The sequence below is a fragment of the Epinephelus fuscoguttatus genome, linkage group LG20 (genome assembly GCF_011397635.1).
Source record: "Epinephelus fuscoguttatus linkage group LG20, E.fuscoguttatus.final_Chr_v1".
Classification (NCBI taxonomy): Eukaryota; Metazoa; Chordata; class Actinopteri; order Perciformes; family Serranidae; genus Epinephelus; species Epinephelus fuscoguttatus.
The window spans coordinates 24748780-24769288 of record NC_064771.1 but is presented as its reverse complement, the minus strand read 5'-3'; the positions used below and the strand labels follow the sequence as shown (position 1 = coordinate 24769288).

Genomic DNA, 20509 nt, shown 5'->3' with positions numbered 1-20509 from the left:
AGATAATATGAAATAAAATTAAATAAAAAAAATAAAAGAAAAATTATATAAACATTTGAGCAAAATTAGACCCAGTAAAAATACTATAACAGTATTTTTGTATTGTTTGTCTTGTGTGTTTATTTCTTTATTTATTAATACAACTTTTTCATCCTCATCCCCCCTAAAAAAATCATTATAAAAGAATTTTAAAAAATCAAATAATAGAAAAATAATATAAACATTCAAGCAATATTAGACCCAGTAAAAATACTATAACAGTATTTTTGTTTTGTTTGTCTTGTGTTTGTTTATTTATTTATTTATTAAGTTTTTCATCCTCACCCCCCCTAAAAAAAATCACTATAAAAAAGAAAAAAAATCAAATGATAAAAAATAATATAAACATTCAAGCAATATTAGACCCAGTAAAAATACTATAACAGTATTTTTGTGTGTCTTGTGTGTGATGTGCTTTTCTGTGTAGTTTTATATTGCATTGGCTGTCTCATGTTCCTCTTTGTATCACTTTATATTGTGTGCTTTGTATTGTATTGTTTGTCTGCTGCAATATTCTGTGCAATTATTCAACTATAGAGTAGAAAAAAGTAATCTGAAAAATATGAAGAAATACTGTAATAAAAAATGTACAATATATATGAATACAATTTTTTTTAAATGCAGTGCTTTTTTTAGATGTGTGCAGAAATGTGAAAAATATTGTCAAAGGAATGTGCAAAAATTCACAGTATTAAGTGTACAAGGAATGTGTATTATGTACTGAGATAATAATCAAATATATTGATTTATCATTCATTATCTGAACTCCAGTCTGCATCTACAGCTTGGAGTAGTAAAGTACAAAAATATCAATTGTGCAGGAAAAAGGTGATGTTGAACGAGGTCACAGATATACGTCACAGGAACCAAATAATAAAACAAAAAAGGAATGACAAATCCACCAGTTGTTACCCTCATGACTTACAGGCAGACGTTTTGTCTCTATCTAGTGGAGAAATGAGGCAGCACAAGGAGCCGGCACATATTCATGTTGTGCAAACAGGGTTTACGTGTAACTATATTTATGCTCTTTATTGAACAAGAAACTGGCAAACAACAAGGCAGGTTGAACACAGTTTTAAATAAGGTAATGAATCAAGGTGCTTAGTGTAAATTTTTATATATTATCTTAAGTTAAAATAAAGGTTGGTATATTCATACTATATTTATTTGTACAGTCTTACACCTCTTGCCAATTCTTTTGCAGAGTATAAGGGAGGAGTTAGGGAGGATACATAGTTTTGGAAGCTACACTTAATTATAGAAATCTAGATCTAGTGGTTCGTTCACTAAAGTTACTTTGTAAAAGAGAAAAAAAAGACTGAATTGACAATGTACATACAACATTATGACAAAATACAGCCTAATACAAAAAGGTCACACGCAGCAAAAAATGCCACTCATTTGAGTTTATTGCAAAACCAAAAATGAATTAATAAAACCCCACACTAATCATAGGAAAGTGCTAGTCTTGTATACAGTGTCCATTAGTCAGTCACTCAAGTTGCCTTCAGACACCAGAGGCAGGTGGAAGGTTACACCAAGTTAGCCAGGTAAACTTCTAAAATAGTGTGCAACAATTAAACATTTGTAAATAAATAGTAATAATCAATACGTATGACAAATTGTGTCCAAAGGGTGTTCAATTACAATAGAGAAATAACTGCAAATAAATAAAATATATTATAAATTAATTAAATTGAAGTAAATTAAATTAAAATAAAATGAAATACAATAAAATAAAATAGAATAAATAAAATAAAATAAAATTGAAGTAAAGTAAATGAAATCAAATTAAAATAAAAAAGATAAAATAAAATAAAATGAAATAGAATGAAATAAAATAGAATAAAATAAATTTGAAGTAAATTAAATTAAATTAGATTAAATTAAACTAAATTAAAATAAAATAAAATAAAATAGAATGAATAAAATCAAATTCAATAAATTTGAAGTAAATTAAAATAAAATAAAATAAAAATAAAACAGATAAAATAAAAAAATAATTCCTGTCCCTTAATTGCCCAGAAGTGTTTGTAGTTTCAGTAGTTAACTCCACAAAAACGGGGGGAAAAAGGAACGTAACTACCTGAATCACTTTGCAAATATGAATGTAGCTGAACTATAAGCAAGCTGCTGCAAAATGTAGTTAAACTTCTAGGTTAGTAACATGTAGTTCATTAATCCCCAGCACAGATTTTAAACATATAACTAAAATTATTTCAGAGAATTACAACAGCCAAGGCAAAATTTGTTACAAAAAAGCTTAAAATGTGTGGCATTTTCATAAAGTTGTCTTTGTGTCGATAATAAAATCATGTAAACTGTGTTGATTAAAATCTTAACCAGTCCATACATGACACAACATATGTAAAATTCCTAATATAAGAGTGACAACAGGAAAAGTGGTTTCAATATCTGCAAAAGGGAAAGACATTACTCTCAAATCTAACTGCAAGGCATTGGCTGGAATAGTAAATAGGCTATTATTGATTAATTTAAAATTAATTTCTGTAGCTTTGGGTATTTTAAAATCATGTTAACATTCAGGTTAATAAAAAACACAATTAAAAAAACACCCTACTATCAGTTAAATTGGTTTGGGCATGTTAAAAGTCATGGGCAGTATATCACCAGCATCCCCAGCTGCCAGAGGTTTGCAGCAGCAGCAGCAGCAGCAGCAGCACGTCATCAGCAGGCGCCTGTATTTACTTCTGGTCCAGTTCGCCCGCTGCTGCCCGCTGCAATGGAGGTAAACAGGGACGAAGCGGAGCGCTGCATCGACATCGCGACTGCGGCGCTGACCAACGAGCAGCCCGAGAAGGCGCAGAGGTTCCTGGAGAAGGCGCAGAGACTCTTCCCGACAGAGAAAGCCAAGGGTGAGTTAAGATGGCCGAGCCCAAGTGAGGGGCGCTTCAGCTGGGGAGGATCGCAGCATCATCACCTGCAGCATCACCTGCATCCCGGATGAGCTCTGCGGCGCATGTAGCCGGGGCCTGTGGTGGCTAACGAGCTAGCTGATGTAGTTAATGTGTCCATCATACCAGCTCCTGTTTGTCATGATGTCATGGATTAAACTGTAGAGCATAGCTATGAAATATAGCATGAAACAGATGTGTTAAATGTGGTGTATGTTATTATATAAGATGGCTGAGGCTAGAAAGTCTGTCAACTAAAGGGCAGGAGTGGGAGAGTTTGTCACAGACCTCTGCATCCCAGAGAGCCAGCTTCTTAAGTGTTAACATTACACTCACTGGCCACTTTATTAGGCACACCTTGCTAGTACCAGGTTGGACCCTTTTTGTCTTCAAATCTGCTTTATTCTTGGTGTCATAGATTCAACAAGGTGCTGGAAACATTCCTCAGAGATTTGGGTCCATATTGACATGATAGCATCACACACCACATCCCAAAGGTGCTCTATTGGATTGAGATGTGGTGACTGTGGAGGACGCTGGAGATGATTTGAGCTTTGTGACATGGTGCGTTATCCTGCTGGAAGTAGCCATCAGAAGATGGGTACACTGTGGTCATAAAGGGATGGACACGGTCAGCAACAATACTCAGGTAGGCTGTGGTGTTTAAACCATGCTCAGTTGGTACTAAGAAAATCTCCCCCACACCATTACACCACCAGCAGCAGCCTGAACCGTTGATACAAGGCAGGATGGATCCATGACGCCAAATTCTGACCCTACCATCTGAATGTGGCAGCAGAAATCCAGACTCATCAGACCAGGCAACGTTTTTCCAATCTTCTATTGTCCAGTTTTGGTGAGCCTGTGTGAACTGTAGCCTCAGTTTCCTGTTGTTAGCTGACGTTGCTGCCACGTGATTGGCTGATTAGCTATTTGCGTCAACGAGGAGTTGACCAGGTGTACCTAATAAAGTGGCCAGTGAGTGTATGTCCCTAGACCAACCCCAAGAAAGACAGAACCGGCTCGCCAAAGGGTCCAATCCGGCCCACTATATGACTTTGCACACCTAATATTGATGCACTTGTGAAGGCTGAGAGGTTTCAGGAGCAACTTAAACAGTGAGTACATACTTGTGACCAAATAATCCATCCATCAAACACTTTCTTTGATTGAGGAGCCCGTGTCACAACTTCTGCTAATGCTCTGCTAACTATGTTGCCTACTAATGCAGGGAATTCAAGTGTAATACCTGACAGCTGCTGCAGGCTCATCTTAGTCAGATAAAAAGACAGATGTTCCTTTTCAGCCACTCCCATGTTGGATGCACGTCTGAATGTTTCATGTTCACCACACTGATATTGTCTCCCCTCCAGTGCTGCTGGAGCTGATAGCAAAGAATGGATTCACACCTCGACAAGGCAGCGGCCACTCAGACTTCAGCGGGGGCTCTGGGCCTCGACAGCGGCAGACCAACAGCGAGGACACCAGACCTGAAGAAAAGCCATCAGACACCTCAAAATCCTACTCGGCAGATCAGCTGGAGGCCGTGAGGAGGTAAGGGAATAGTTTACTTTATTGGTTTACTGGAGATGTGGTTGACGCTGACACTGAGAATTGTGTGTTCTCTACGCAGGATAAAACAGTGTAAAGACTTCTATGAGATCCTCGGGGTCCAGGCAGACGCCTCCGATGATGAACTCAAAAGATCATACAGAAAACTTGCTTTGAAATTCCATCCAGACAAGAACCACGCTCCAGGTGCTACGGAGGCATTTAAAGGTGACAGAGAGCCCAATTAGAGGTCATAAGTACGGTGTCTATTCGCCTCTCTTTGTGATGATTTGACGTCTTAATTTTCCTTTCCAACAGCTATTGGGAATGCGTACGCTGTTTTGAGTAACGCTAACAAGAGACGACAGTACGATCAATGTGAAGAGGAGAGGAGGCATCCCTCAAGACACGGCCCAGACAATGGAAACTTCGAGCCAGATATTTCACCTGAAGACCTCTTTAACATGTTCTTTGGAGGAGGTTACCCGTCAAGTTAGTGTCACTGCTTTGTGTTTTAATGCCAAGCTTGTGATATACGTATACTGTATCTTCTGCCTATCCACCAGAGTATAATTTTGGCATTACGCATTCCTGCAAACCATGCCACATTTGTATGTTTCCTATACATCATATCATCATTTCTGAAGTGAAATACAACATGTACATGAGCTGAGTTTCTCATCACTTAGCCAAGACAGCAGTTAAGCAGCAGACAATAACAGACCACTGTATGAGACAGGGTTTTTTTTAACAACATGTTGGACATTTCCAGCTGTGTTCATGGCAACAAAACCAGGTTTTTGTCAACAACTTGTCGAACATTTCCAGCCATCTTTGTGGTGAAAAAAAAAACAGGTATTTTTTTAGGAACACGTCAGGACATTTCCAGCTGTGTTTGTGGCAACAAAACCAGGTTTTTGTTAACAACATGTCGGACTTTTCCAGCAATCTTTGTGGTGACAGAACTGGGTATTTTTTAATGACACGCTGGGACATTTCCAGCTGTGTTTGTGGTTACAAAACTAGTTATATTTTAAGGGCCTATCGGAACATTTCCAACCGCGTTTGTGGTGACAAAGCTAAGTATTTTCCATTGACAGTTTGGGACAACTACAGCTGTGTTGGTGGCGACAAAACCAGGTTTTTGTTAACGACACATCAGACACTTCCAGCCGTGTTTTTGGCGACAAAACCAGGCATTTTTTGTGAACACATTGGGACATTTCCAGCTGTGTTTGTGGCAACAAAACTGGTTATTTTTTTAAGATTATTTTTTGCCTTTAATGGATAGGACAGTGTGTGAAATGGGGAGACAGAGAGAGAGAGAGTGGGGACTGACATGCAGCAAAGGGTCGCAGGCCAGACTCGAACTCGCGACTGCTGCAGTGGGGCAATGCCTCTGTACCTGGGGCGCCAGCACTATCCACCATGCTACTGAAGCCCCGTAAAAACTGGTTATTTTTAACGGCATGTCAGGACATTTCCAGCTGTGTTTCTGGTGACAAAACTAAGTATTTTTTATCGACAGTTTGGGACATTTCCATCTGTGTTTATGGCAGCAAAATTGGGTATATTTTAACAACAGTTTGGGACAACTACAGCTGTGTTTGTGGCGACAAGACCAGGTATAGTTTGAGAACATGTCCGGACATTTCCAGCTGTGTTCGTGGCGAAAAGACCAGGTATAGTTTGAGAATGCGTCGGGACATTTCCAGCTGTGTTGGTGGCGACAAAACCAGGTTTTTGTTAACGACACATCGGACACTTCCAGCCGTGTTTGTGGCAACAACACCAGGCATTTTTTGAGAACACAGGAAATTTCCAGCTGTGTTCGTAGCAACAAAACCATTTTTTAACAACATGTTGGAATATTTCCAGCCATCTTTGTGGCAACAAAACTGGGTATTTTTTTTTAATGACCGGCGACAATTCAGGTTATATTTTAAAGGCGCTTCATAAAGTTTCCAACCATCGACCAAACCGGTAATTTTTTAATGGCACATTGGAACATTTCCAGCTGTGTTTGTGGCGACAAAACCAGATTTTTGTTCGCGACATGTCAGGACATATCCAGACATGTGTGTGGTGACAAAACAGGGTATTTTTATCCACAGTTTGGAACATTTCCACCACTGTGTATGGTGACAAAACGGGGTACATTTTAACAACAGTTTGGGACATTTCCAGCTGTGTTTGTGGATTAAGCTTTTAAAAATTTAAGATTTTAACACATGATCTCTTTCTAGTGGTTTTGATGCCTTAACCTAATCACACGCTAACCAAAGCGTCGTCACAACATAAATTGAAACCTAAAGAAATGTAAATATTCAGCATACCTGCTACATATGAAACATAAAAATGTAATATATTCGTGGTTTGCAGAAATGTACAATTCCCACATTTATTCTGGCGACTGGGTTGATTCATTGTAATACCTGTTATGATCTGTCTATTAAGTGCTCCATGTGCTCCATTGATCCAGGTAATGCTAATGTGTACACCAATGGGCGGATGCGTTACCCAAGGCGAGAGAGAAGAGAGCGACAACGGGATGTGAGTTTGATGTTATTATTAGAGCTCCTGCAGATGTGAAGAGATATTGTTGAACAGCAGGGGGAGACAATGAGTCGTGTGTGATTTTATCTTTGGCAGATGTGTTTGACTCAGCTGTGAGGTTTTGACACTGCATTGTTCTCTCTGCAGGGAGGCCTCGCTCTGTTCGTACAGGTCATGCCCATCCTCATCCTGGTCATTGTGTCGGCCCTGAGTCAGATCATGGTCAACAGCCCCCCCTACAGCCTCAGCTTCAGGCCGTGAGTGTGATCCCCTGATCTGGATGCCTGCCTAAGAGGGATGTTAAATGACAGGGCTAATTGTTGTTCGGCAAAATTCCAGTAGACTCAGACAAAAGATTATCTACACAATCCCAGCACAAGTGTGTTTCATAATTGTTGTATTTTCTTATTTTTGTACAAGCCAGAGAGCGAAGAACGGTGTTTGAAGTGCCATTGCCCCAAAGTAGATTTACTTTCATAGTATTACATCTTAAAACAGATCCATTGTTTTGACTTTTCAGTTTCTTGTTTGATTCCGAAACAGCATCTTGATGCTGCCTCCCAAATCCCAAATAATCTCAGACCTCTTCTGTGTTGCTGGCTCCATTCATCTGGCCTCCCTCCACGCTGCCTGCCTTTGTGTTTCAGATGCACTTATCAGCCATGAGTCATGTTGACAGAGACAGGCGGTGCCAGATCTGTCATCTTCGTGCTGCGGTCAGTCACATGATATCTCTCCCACACTTTGTCCTATCTCCACGCAGGTCAGCAGGTTACACGCAGAAGAGGCTGACGGAGAACCTGAAGGTGCCATATTATGTGGGGGAGCACTTCTCCAGGGAGTTCACCGGCCTGAATCTGAAGAATCTGGAGCGGACGGTGGAGGATGATTATATTTCCAACCTCCGCAACAATTGCTGGAAGGAGAAGCAACAGAGTACGTTTGCCAAGATAAACAAATTACGCTCATTTATTTATTTAACCATGAATATTGACTGTTCTTTCTGCCGTTATCAGCTACGGGGAAATGATTAAAGACGCATTTTGATTTATATCACCCCTCATATATCTTTCATGAATTGTTTCTTGTGTTTCCTGCAGAGGAAGGCATGCTTTACAGAGCTCGCTATTTTGGAGACACTGATCTGTACCAAAGAGCGCAGAGGGCTCGCACACCAAGCTGCGCCAAGCTGTCTGAGATCTCAGCTTCATTCCATGGTTGATGCTGCTTTCATAATTAAAAGCAAGTCCTCTGCATTTTTCTCATTTATAAACACATTTTGTAGCCGCTTCTAGGCTTGGGTGGTATCATGTTCTTTCGATACACCGAATTTAAAAATCCTGAAGGTAAAAATACAGACGCTCATCTTTCAACAGCCCTTTTTACACAGAGGTTAAAATGACACACCCATCCCACCCATGGTCCCGTCCTGCCGGCTGTCCCAGTGCTATTACCACCTCCGTTGCCTGCTTAAGCTGGATTTATACTTGTGCGTCAGCTCTATGCAGAGCCTACACCGTACCCTACGCACGTGGCCTACGCCGTTGTGAGCATTTATCCTTGTGCGGTGGTGTTTCTGTGTCACTCTGCAGTTACACCTCCAAAACATGGTGGAGGTTTCTGTGGAGTGCTGTAAAGTTTAGTTGATTCAAAACACACATTAAACACACATTAAACATGGCTTAATAGAGACAATTTCAAACACAAGTACACAAATCAGCTTTACCATAACTCGCAGCATTCACAGACAAACACTTGTCTTTATCTGGACACATTTTCCCCACAAATACAACATGCTAACGTTATTAGCACAAGCCTATGGCATTTTACATTGTATAAATTAGCCTAGCAGCTAGCAGACTTTTCCTCTACTTATATGAAGCCAGGGACAACAGCAACATTTAACAAAGGTAACGTTACAAGCAGCAACGCAGACCTCCTGTTTAATTTTTGAAGCTGAAACCATTTCCCTCTTTGGAACCAAAGTTTTTATTTACTTTAATTTCACAAATAAGTTAAGTCTTGTGTGTCATTTATCCTTCGGAGCTTAGTTCTAGCTTCATATGAGCAGAGAAAATCTCAACGCGTTGGTAGGCTAATTTATACAATGTAAAATGCCATAGGCTTGTGCTAATAACATTAGCATGTTGTATTTGTTTGGAAAACGTGTTTAGTACAAGACAGTTGTTTTGTCAGTGAACCTTGTGAGTTGTAATGGAGCTGAACTTTGTAACGTTACCTTTGTTAAATGTTGCTGTTGTCCCTGGTTTTATATGAGCAGAGGAAAAGTCCGCTAGCTGCTAGGCTAATTTATACAATGTAAAATGCCATAGGCTTGTGCTAGTAACGTTAGCATGTTGTATTTGTGGGGAAAATGACAAGTGTTTGTCTATCAATGCTGCGAGTTATAGTGAAGCTGATTTGTGTACTTGTGTTTGAAATTGTCGCTATTAAGCCATGTTTAATGTGTGTTTAATGTGTGTTTTGAATCAACTAAACTTTACAGCACTTCACAGAAACCCTGCCGCCATCTAGTGTTTTGGAGGTGTAATTGCAGAGTGACACAGACACACCACCGTACAAGTATAAATGCTCACAATGGCATAGGCTCTGCATGGAGCTGAGGCATAAGTATAAATCCCGCTTAATACGATTACATTTCTTGACATTAACTAGACTGAAAAAAGAGAGCTTGCAAAATGAAGCAGCTCATCAGTCCGGGGGTTAGTGTGTGTAGCTAGCGCCACACACAAATACCGACATACCCCAGTGAAATTTCAGGAAGGTGTTAAAAAATAGATACCGCCCAAGCCTAGTGACTATCTGCATGTTCTGTTTCATTTTACAGCATGATTTTTTTCCCTTCTTGTCTCCAGGTTTCCAGAATCAACACAAAAGATTATCGGCTGTAAATAGATGAGCTTTAACAATCTGGAGACAGAAGATGATTCAACAAGCAACACAAACAAACCAGCACCAACCTGCATCAAAGTGATCACACAAACTGGTTTAAGCCATTTCTGCGGACTTTTAGTATGTTGAATTAAAATATAATATGAATATAATGTTTTGACATGGAAAAAAAGAAAAACACTTAAAAAAGCCAAGCCCCAGTTATGACTGGGAGCCATGAAGCTGGCAGAGGTCACTTCACGGTTTCTGTGAGAATGCAGTACGAAACCAGACTGTAGCGAGGTTAGATATAGTCATACGGATGTTATTTATGTAGCAGTTTATTAGGTCTTTTATTTCACACGGTCAAATCAGTGGAGCGGACGAGTTCGGTTTGACTTCAAATGCACATTCTGAAACTATGCAGGAATAATGTGAAACCTCTGATGAATATATAGTCATAACGTCCAGGGTTTGTCAGACACTTGAACACCTGAGATTCGTTTTCTTCTGCTGTGTGTGTGAGAGATAACAATTAGGAAATGTCCTTTTACACTTTGCCTCTTTTAAATGTAGTAGGGATAGAATTATGTATATTAACGTTATGGCACTTCACAATAAAAGCCAAGGGAATGAGAGATGTGCCTACCCACAAAGTGGGACTTTAACAGGTTCTAGTTTTTGAGTACAATGTCTCTGATGAACATCTGTTGGAAGAAGCTATTTTTGTCACGCCTTTTGAGTTTATAGTATGCTATTTATGTTTTAATTTATTTAAAAAAAAAAAGGATTATCAGGCTAAGACAACAACACAGATCTCGCTCACCTTTTCCACCATGTTTTTACTCCCAGATGAAAAATAAAATATGGATGCTTCAGTCGTGTTGGACGTGACTCATTGCTCAGAGCAGAACAAGCACAGAACATCAGAGTCAAAAGCTCAGTCAGCACATTCAGCTGAGAGGCTGGCTCGCTGAGAGTGGGAACTGGAAACATGGCTTTGCACACGATCACATTTTAGAGGACGTGCAGCACGTGCCGGCAAGAAGTACAGCGTCACATTCTTTCACCGCAAATGTTCTCAGCTGTTGTTGGCGGATGTTGTGCTGCAAAGAGTTGTGACTCGTCGCAAAACTTTTCCGAGGATGTGGTTGATCATGGCTGGCTCACTTTAAAACTGATCTATAATCAAGATGTAGCTGAACACTGTTACTCTCTACAACAGTTATCTTAGTGTTCTGGGATAGTTTGTCAAAGGATGCAGCTTCATGTGTGTTGTGCATTTAGAGGAATCAAACACTTGCATTTTTGCTTCATGCAGAAACTTTCCCGAAGTTTCATAGGTGTAGATTCCTCATGATTTAGAACAAAATAGACAATGTATACACCATAAGTTGGTGCATAAAATTCACCAGAAGACAGGAGATTAAGTGTTTGACAGTCAAAGCCCCCCCACAAAATGTTAAAATGAAACCTACGCCCCTGCAAATTTCCGTAGGACACCTGAATCTGCATGCAATGCTGCAAATGCATGACCCAAAGCCGAAATAAAACAGCAGAGAGAGAGAGCTGTTAAAAAAAATAATTTATTTGCAGTCATGAAAGTACAAAAAACAGTGCAATGTTATGAGTATTTGAATGTCAAATAAATAAAGGTGAAAGCAGGACAGGTCTACACAGATACAAGATCAAATTACACTTGAAATCTTAGCCGCAACTTGCACATAAACTGCACAATGCAAGCAGTGGTAAGCCTTTGCTCGTGGATTCAAGCAGTCACTAAGGTCCCTAATGGTTTGCATGGTGTACAGTTCGTCACTTGGTGTACATTACAACTTAATGCCATGTATAAAAAAAAAAAAGAAAAAGAAAACACAATGGTCTTTAATCATATAGCTAGCTGCCGTTGTGTTTCAATAGAAACTGAGGTACGCACTTCTGCAAAATGCCGGTTTATCACATATATCATGATGTACAATGTAATTGGAAAAGCAACACTTGCTCCAGATACCATGGACTCCCTTACAATGGGAACAATGGGCTGCATCGTGACAAAGTCCATCCGTACACTTCTGAAGGCATCATATACATGTACTAATAGTCATAAGGCCCTTCTGTGAGCTTTACTGGGCGTTTTAAAAACGCAGAAAAACATCAGGTCCTTTACATTTCTTAACATTCCTCAATGAGCAGTTCCTCGGAACAATACAGTTTCTTCTTAATCACACGGAAACCGGTGCTAAGTTTAATAGCTTGTCTCACGGCTGGAGTGGAAGGGGACTTTGTACTAAATAGTCCTTGGATCTTTGGCCACAGCCCACCAGACTCCAGCCTCAACACCAGAGTCAGCTGGAAGGTGGGGACAAGGTAGGGGTCCACGGACAGCTGTGCCATGCTCTCGCAGGAGGCCCCTTGCTCCACGCAGAGGTCGATGAGAGCCCCTCGTAAGCCGCAGGGCTCGCTAGCAGCCAGGTGAAGGAGCTCCTGTCCGATGTGCTCCAGAAGTTTCTCGGGGATGAGCAGTTTGGTACACCGCAAGGCACAGTCTGAGTCTTTGGCCTCTCTCAGGCTTCCTGCAATTAGGTCCACGACTTCTTTCAGGATTGTCTCCTCCATTGGATCATAAAACAGGTCCTCATTGCAGGGGGGCAGGTCACCAGAGACATCTGACCCTGTTGAGAAGACACAATGAGTTAGAACCACGAAGAAGAGGAGAAGCTAGTTTGACTCTGATTCATTAATGATTGCAGAGTTGTTTACCTGAGTCTGAGAGGTCACTCCTGCTGCCATTGTTGGACCCTGACTCCATGCTGCTGCTGCTGGCTGATGTGCTGAAATCAGCCCATCTTTGCACCAGTTTGCCCCAGGACAGCCTCCTGGGACTGCTGTCCACTGGGGACGGGGGTGGGCTGCCCATATCAGTGGGTGCAGATAGAGCAGGCATAGTTATCCTCTTTGCAGTATTCAACAGCTCCTGTGGTTGGTCAGCTGTTTGTGAGGAGACAAAAACAACAGATAAGCACTCAAACTCGACATGAATGACACTAATTCAACATTAAACATAATTAATATTAAAACACAAGTGTCGTTGAAAGTGTTGTTTGTAAGGGAATGTACGAACAGAACAAGTACAGCAACAATAGTTTTGTTTTAAGAAAGCTAGCTGCTGTTAAACTGCTCAAATTAGCATGTAAGCTTGCAAAAATCAGCAATAATGACGTAATACTTACAGCTTAATCGATAGCGTTGACGTTCAAGTCCGTTGTCGATGTTCCAGATATTTATTCAACTGGTTATTGTCTGCAAAAACAACCATCTGGTAACTTCTGTTCTCAGAGCTCTTTCTCTCACACACCAGCTGCCGAGCTCTGCGGCTTCCTCCTGCAACAATGTTTATATACTCCTACACTAGGCCACGCCCACACGCACCCAGCCAGCCAATCAAAAAGGGAGGCACGCCATCGGAGCTGTATCTTGCCTGGTAACATGCCAGCAGAGGAGAAAGACAAACAGGAGGAGGAGAAGGGGGGCTGGGGGTGATGAATAGCAGACCCCAGTGTTATGGAAATATACAGGGGGCTTGCCTGGGCTTGTCATATTGTATGTCTTTGTTTCTTATTATTCAAACGCATTAATAAATGGCTGTGCTGTTTGTGCATGGAGCGCACTGGCTGCATTGATTAAAGCCCCTGTGCAGGCTCGGCTTAGCTGGCTCAGTGTTGCAGTGTACATTACGTCACCTGTTTTGGCTCAAGCATTACATCAGAATTTTTCATCTGCCTCACAGAGGTGCAAACAACACAGTGGGCTGCATGAGAGGACACAGTGTACGCGATCAAAAGATAATAAATAGGTGATATGATCGTGGAGGCGTGCATCTTTCTACATTTGGGGCAATAAAAACATTTAGAGGAAAGGAAATGCACCAGCACAAACAATGCTATTTAATTATTTGATTTGATTTTTGATTTGATTTTTATTTGTCTCAAACAAGCACAAGCATAAAAACAGGCAGTATATGTAATGGAAAAAGAAATGGCACACTGTGATAACGTGCAAGTTCGAGAAGGGGCTGAAGGAAGCAAAGCTTATCATATTCAGCCCCCCCTTACATTGTCACATAAGCACATACATAATCGATAAATCTGTAAAATCTTAAAAATTTAAAACATTTCGTTTTTAATATGAAATAGAGCCCTGCTTATAAACATACAAGGCTAAATAAAATCCTTTCTAAAAAAGTATAAAGTACAAAATAAGCAGTCCAGTTCTTTATAGCTGACCAAGAGTGATTGTTTGTAGTTGTGTTTAAATTGTTTTAAGTTAATGCACATTTTTGTGTCCTAATCTAGTTTACTCCACAGTTTTACACCACAGACAGAGATGCACATACTTTTCAGAGTCGAATGGATGGTAGGATGTTTAAAATTATGATTCCCTCTTAAATTATATTTTCCCTCTCTGACCATGAACATTATTTGAATGTTGATTGGTAACAATTTATTACAGGCTTTAAACAGAATTTGAACAGTTTTGAATTTAACTAGGTCCCTGAATTTTAAAACACCCAATTTTAAAAACAAAGGATTAGTATGATCAAGATGATAAGATGAACCATCCTTATGACTCTTTTTTGTAAAGTGCAAATGCATACAAAAGCACTTTGTAAAGTGCTTTTGTATGCATTTCCCCATACCTCAACACAGTAGGACAGATATGTATCAATAAGTGCATAGCACAGAATTTGAAGTGATTTCTGATCTAAAACGTGCTTAGTTCTACCCAGTATTCCAATGCTTCTGGATACTTTGGAGCACAAATATTTGATGTGAGGTTTCCAGCAGAGCTTATGATCAGTTAAAACACCAAGAAACTCTTTCGATTTCAGCATTTTCAATTTTCAAATGTACTTCTTGCTGAATTTGACGATTTCCAAATATCATAAACTTAGTTTTGTTCAGGTTTAACGATAATTTGTTTACATCAAACCAACACTTTATTTTTTGCAATTCACTTTTGACCACCAATAATATTCCTCATGTGATATGGCTGTCACAATATATATTCTGCTGCTATCAGTGTTTTAAAACATTAAAAACACTGCACAGGGAAAATTAAAAGAGTGAATTTGCAAGTGAGTCACATGCCAAATCATGAAAAACTTGTCATGCAAAGCAGAAACTGTCTGAACAGTACATCACATACATAATATGTGCTCAACACAAAAAAAAATATTTGGAAAGCAGCCAAATATACTGTGGTGCTACACGTGAGGGGGATGGACTGTACTTTAAGTCAGAGAGGAAATGAAAGACATAAACACGTGTGGAAGGCACAGCATGTTCTAAAGGAAGGGGGGTGTTGTGAATCGAGAGTCATCCTCGGAAAGTTTCAGCTGAGGAAAATGTATTTGTTCCTTTTTTTAAACACAAAGAATGTGGACAAAAGTGAAAAGCTCCAGTAAAAGCAGACATTTCAGAGCTATGCACAAACAACTCCTCCAAAGTGGATTCCTAGAAAGTGTGATGCAAAGCGACCTTTTGAACTCCTCGGGAGGAAATCTAAGCTGCAGCCTGGAGGTGTGTCTTGTTATGTCCAGGGCCGTCCTTAGACATTTACTCCCAGAACAGTACATTCTGTACGCTCCCCACCCCTCGTTTGTTTGAAAACATCCATTCACTGAACAAAACAGCAGCGTTTCCTCGCTGTCAACACAGCAGGGAAGTGACACGGAAACAAATCGCATCAGTGGGCGTCGGAGTCAGAGAAAAACTGAACAGTCAACATAAAACAAAGATTTAGTTGCCTATCTAGAAATTAACTCAGTGACGTTCGTGGGACAAACAACAGCAAGAGAAAACAAACAGTACAAGGAATGTGACAAGTATATGACTTTATTTACAAGCTCTCTTTGTTTCGAGTGCTGCTGCAGAGAGCAGCGCCGAGGAGCAGGCAGCAGGTTTTCAGATTTATGAGTTACAGTGCAGCCATGTGGAAACACAATGCCTCACTTCAAGGGATTTATTACCAAAGATATTATTTCCCTGTTACACTGAGGCGAAGGGCAGATTGGAAAACACATGTAACAGCCTGCACCAGCTGAAAAATATATTAATAATCTATGACAACATTGTGAATTTAGTTGAGAGTATAAAGAAGACTGTTGGTGATGGAGATTTGTTGCTGTACGCTTTAATAAGTTGCTTTAAAAAAAGAGAAACCATGCTCATACAATAGTCATAAATAAAACATCTCACATTCAGTATCTCCAGATAACATTTAAGATATAGAATAAAACTATAAAGACGGAATAGAATATTTATGAACCAAAGGCATCTGGGTCTGTTTATTTAAGACGGTGTGAATCCCAGTAGCTGTTCTATGGGTTTGTACCGCCACTCGTCTGCTTCCAGCTCCTCCACCAAGCTTGCGAGTTTCTCCATCCGTGACACTTGTTGATCTGCGAGAACACACACAAGTGTTACTTGATTGAGGGTGCCAGGTTTGCACGGAGCAGCCAAAACAAACATATTTTGCATAAACAGTCAGCAACTCACCGTGTTTAACCTGTTTAAGTGTGGAGGCAACTTGGTAGCTGAACACGGACTCGCACAGAAATCTGTCAGAGCCGTCTGAAAAGAAAAACATCATGATTAGCTGAATATTTTACCTTGATTACGATTAATGAACGATTATTTTGTTTTTGGTTTTTGCCCTCATAGTTCCCTGACAAGGTTTGTACAGTAGATATGCTATGGACTATTAAAGCTGGGATACTTTTTGATTTTAAAATAACTGAAGGAAACACACACAGATGAGCTATTTATGATTTTTTGTTGAATATTTCAGGATTGAAATCAAACCCTGTGATGAAAATGTCTTACGAAAAGGTCACATTCTAGTTTTAATGTAAAAAGGAAGTTCTCTTAAACAGTATAAAATAAATAACTTTGATAATGCCATGTCAAAAATAAGAACTAACACTTGCTTTTTACGACATGAGTTGTGCACGTTTTGCACCACAGTTTGGTAAAAAGAAATATTTGGCATGGTGTGTCTTCTGTCGAGAGTTTTAACGAGGTGTTTAAACCCACTGTGCTCCACTGTAGCAATGGGAAACATGTCCTTCGTGATGGAGTAGGAAATGGCGTCACTTATTTCTTTCCATTTTCTTGAATCTTCATATTCAGCAACATGAGTCACGTGACTACACATGCATTGGTATGTTTTTAAGGGGACAGTGCAAGAACAAAGACGTCGGTTTGAGGCTCTGAATGTCGGTGTCGATTATTTTTCGATTAACTGCACAGCCCTTTGAGCAGCAGGTAGTGACACCTTTAATTTAGGGAGGGGGTGGAACGAAGGCGGTGATGCTGATGAGACAGGTGCACATTTCATCCCATGCTCACGTGTTGGGAAGACTGGGGCGGTGAAGTGCAGAAAAACCAGTAGGCGTAAAGCTGTTGTCATCTGTGTGTAGTGAGTTTGAGTGTTGTTCACATTTATTGTTTCAATGCACTTCAGAGATGCTTCCCTGCTGGGTTGAAGGCGGCTGGTAGTCGGCAGTGGGAAAGTAGACTGACGTAGCAGGTGCTTTAATTTTTTGCCATGTAATTTTTAACATATATATATATATACATATATATATATATATATATATATATATATATATATATATATATATATACTCTGTAATAAAGTGTTTATCCATTTGTGTCTCTGCAGAGCATCAGTGGTCCATTAGCTGCTCTTGCTGTGGGACGGTCCACACTGGCACATGAGCTGGTAATGGGCAAAAAGATATGGGTTTGTTTGTTTGTTCGATCTGCCTACTTCCCTCACTAATTACCAACTCGCTCAGGTTGACCCCAGTCAGACAGTCAGGGCAGGCTGAAAGTGTCCCGTGGTTGACTGACTGCAGCGAGGATAATCACGTGTGGAAACTTTGGAAATGTGTTAGCACTTCGAGTGCCAGACGTATTGATTGCGGCGTGCACGGGTGCGACATTAGAACTTAAACCCTGCATTGTAAGTGATAGCTCGGGGGCAAATCCTGAGGAGGGGGAGGTGGGAGAATACAGATTGTATGTCGAACTTCTGTAATAAAAAGGCTGTTTCTACCTTACCTCATCCCCTGTCATTTCTTATGCTAGCACCCATGCTAGTTTATCAATGAAAACGTGACATAAAAGAATGTCCTAAAGAATTAATCCAGCAAGTCACCACTTACTTGTTCATTCGTTCTCTCCCTTTTAAATTTCACTTCGCCATTGCCTCTTAAACAGATGCATGTGCGCTTGTGATTTAACTCACCAATGCACATGCAGCACTGTCATGTGCAGCTAATATAGTTCGGTTGCCTACGAGATAACACTTGGAATGACCATGACCTGGATGACTGAGAATCTTCACCAACAGTCTTAGTCTTCCATCTGTGTATGTATTTTCAGGATAATTTCATGCAAGCAATGTTTGTTACATGAGTACAAGCTTCTAAGGCCGTTGAATGTATGACCCTGTTATGTAACTAAAAGATTTCAATGGTGGTGAAGCCTTGGTGTTCACAAGGCTAACAGAAAGTCAAAATGATGCTTTAGAAGCTACTCCTGAAAGAAACCTTCAGGTTAAAAATTATGCAATTTTCAGCCTTCAGAGTTTTGTAAATAAATAAAGAGAAAAGTTTGAGACCTTCACCATTTCTGCAATCCAATTCATCCCTTTATAAGCTGTTTTTAACCTTGTAGCACTCAAAAACTAACCGCATGAATTGGTGTATTTTGAAGCGGAGGTGCCTGATTGCCTTTTACCTGCACCTGCACTGGTAACCTGGTCACTTTACAAGGTAGCTCCTGTGTTTTCAAATGTACTGTGCAGTGTGTATGTGCTGCTTCTGTTATGTTAGGCACATGAATTTACTGTAGTCTGCACTGTACCTTCGATTTTATTTTCATTTACTGCATCTACTTGTTACATGTAGGACTACAGATGGAAATAAGCATTTCTCTAAATCTGGTGCAACCATGTTTTCATTTCTTGTAAATGATTAATGACATTGCACAATGTCCTCTTATAAATCAAATAAACTTAACCAAATGAAAAGATAAATGACAGCCAAACTTTAAAAAAGCTGGCAGCTGTAGCTCAGAGGTGGAGCAGGTCGTTCACCAATCGGAAGATCGGCAGTTCGACCCCTGTCCCCTCCAGCCTACATATCTGGCACCTTGTATGGTAGCCTCGGCCACCAGTGTATGAATGTGTGTGAATGGGTGAATGTGACTCGTAGTGCAAAAAGCACTTAGAGTGACTGGATGACTAGAAAGGTGCTATGCAAGTGCAGGTCCATTACCATTTGGTAATCCATTTTGGCATTTCCAGCTTCTTCAAAGGCTGGATTAAAAAACATTTTGTCTGCGGCACAATAACAACGACTTGTCACTAGTTTTCAGCTGTGACCGTTTCAGCTTTTTAGTTCTAGCTGTGAATGTTTAATTTTGGTGATTCAGTGTAAAAGGAGATCTTTGTTGGCTTGAGCAGCTTGGGAAATGGGTTTAAAGGTCTTTACTGTGCAGCCCACCAATTTCACTTCTTCATATATTATAATCTTGTTGTTCCAGCCGACAAAAGAGGCTTTGGGGAATTTGGAAATGTCTTCACAGTAGTTGCAAGACTTGCCAGATCTTTTCAGAGTTGGGCTTGTGTGAATCATTTAGAGACCTGTACTTAAATTCAAATGCACACTACTACAATGTCAGTTAGTACATAAACTGCAAGAGAGGCACAAGCTGCTTTGAACTAACTTAGACGGTCCAGCATTTTAACATACAGTGTGTTGTCAGTCTGATTCCTTCAGCCCCTGCTTTGGTGGGAATAGGAAAACAGCTAAGTAGAGATGCCTTTAGCTGTGTGTTTTCTCATCTCACCTTCCATCATTTCACCTGCTCCTTTAGGATATGTGTACAGGACTTTCCTTGGAGGGATGAGCTCTGAAGCACTGAACCCAGAGCCAGTCACTGAGCTGCCGCTCACTCCTCCCGCAGAGGAGGACGAAGAAGACGCTGCCATCGCCTTGGAAAACTTTAAAACACACACAAGAAAATATGTTGTACTGCTGCTACAATCTACCCAGCAAACATATGAAAGACTAGCATTTTAGTTATCACTACAGCCACACCAGCCCAAGAAAGCTAACGTTAGTATGTTAGCTTTCCTGTCTTTCAGTGATAGCAAGTTATTAATTGCGACTTCTATGCTAGGTGGCTAGCAAAGAAGCTAACTACTCTGGTGGCACCGATGTGCGCATCGACCATTGACTATTAACGTTGCTAGACACAACATGGCAATAAGTAACCTTAATAAAACAATAAAACTTACCCTCTATGTCCTAGTATTACTATTATGGACTCAAATCCGCGCAGTTGGTTTTGTTGTTTATGTTTCAGCTTGCCACTATTCACGACAAAGATGGCGGTTTACGTTTGAAGCGGCGTCACTCTTGCCGTAGAGTTGAAACTAATGGGGACGGGTCATTTCCGTTAATTTCCGTTTGTAGATCT

The 20509-nt window shown here is 40.2% G+C and overlaps 3 protein-coding genes across 4 annotated transcripts; 1 reads left to right on the top strand and 2 right to left on the bottom strand.

The window, feature by feature from the left end:
- Positions 1-2053: 2053 nt before the first annotated feature.
- Positions 2054-10774, top strand: dnajb12b (DnaJ heat shock protein family (Hsp40) member B12b). 2 transcript variants are annotated; one of them, XM_049564241.1, is made up of 9 exons: positions 2054-2918; positions 4331-4511; positions 4591-4736; positions 4827-5000; positions 6991-7061; positions 7212-7321; positions 7828-8000; positions 8165-8306; positions 9941-10774. In XM_049564241.1, exons 1-8 carry the CDS (start codon positions 2576-2578, stop codon positions 8284-8286), a joined length of 1320 nt encoding a protein of 439 aa, XP_049420198.1. In that variant the 5' UTR covers positions 2054-2575; the 3' UTR covers positions 8287-8306; positions 9941-10774. The 2 variants fall into 2 exon arrangements, with proteins under 2 accessions (XP_049420198.1, XP_049420199.1); XM_049564242.1 differs by lacking the exon at positions 9941-10774 and having other exon boundaries at positions 8165-8307.
- Positions 10775-11526: 752 nt separating this feature from the next.
- On the bottom strand, positions 11527-13320 carry ddit4 (DNA-damage-inducible transcript 4). The gene is made up of 3 exons (XM_049563772.1): positions 13187-13320; positions 12717-12944; positions 11527-12628 (listed from the first exon to the last, which is right to left on the bottom strand). The coding sequence occupies exons 2-3, from the start codon at positions 12898-12900 to the stop codon at positions 12129-12131; spliced, it is 684 nt and encodes a 227-aa protein (XP_049419729.1). The 5' UTR covers positions 12901-12944; positions 13187-13320; the 3' UTR covers positions 11527-12128.
- Positions 13321-15834: 2514 nt separating this feature from the next.
- Positions 15835-20462, bottom strand: anapc16 (anaphase promoting complex subunit 16). Its single transcript, XM_049562970.1, has 4 exons — positions 20328-20462; positions 19877-20030; positions 16514-16588; positions 15835-16416 (listed from the first exon to the last, which is right to left on the bottom strand). The coding sequence occupies exons 2-4, from the start codon at positions 20016-20018 to the stop codon at positions 16307-16309; spliced, it is 327 nt and encodes a 108-aa protein (XP_049418927.1). The 5' UTR covers positions 20019-20030; positions 20328-20462; the 3' UTR covers positions 15835-16306.
- Positions 20463-20509: the final 47 nt, after the last annotated feature.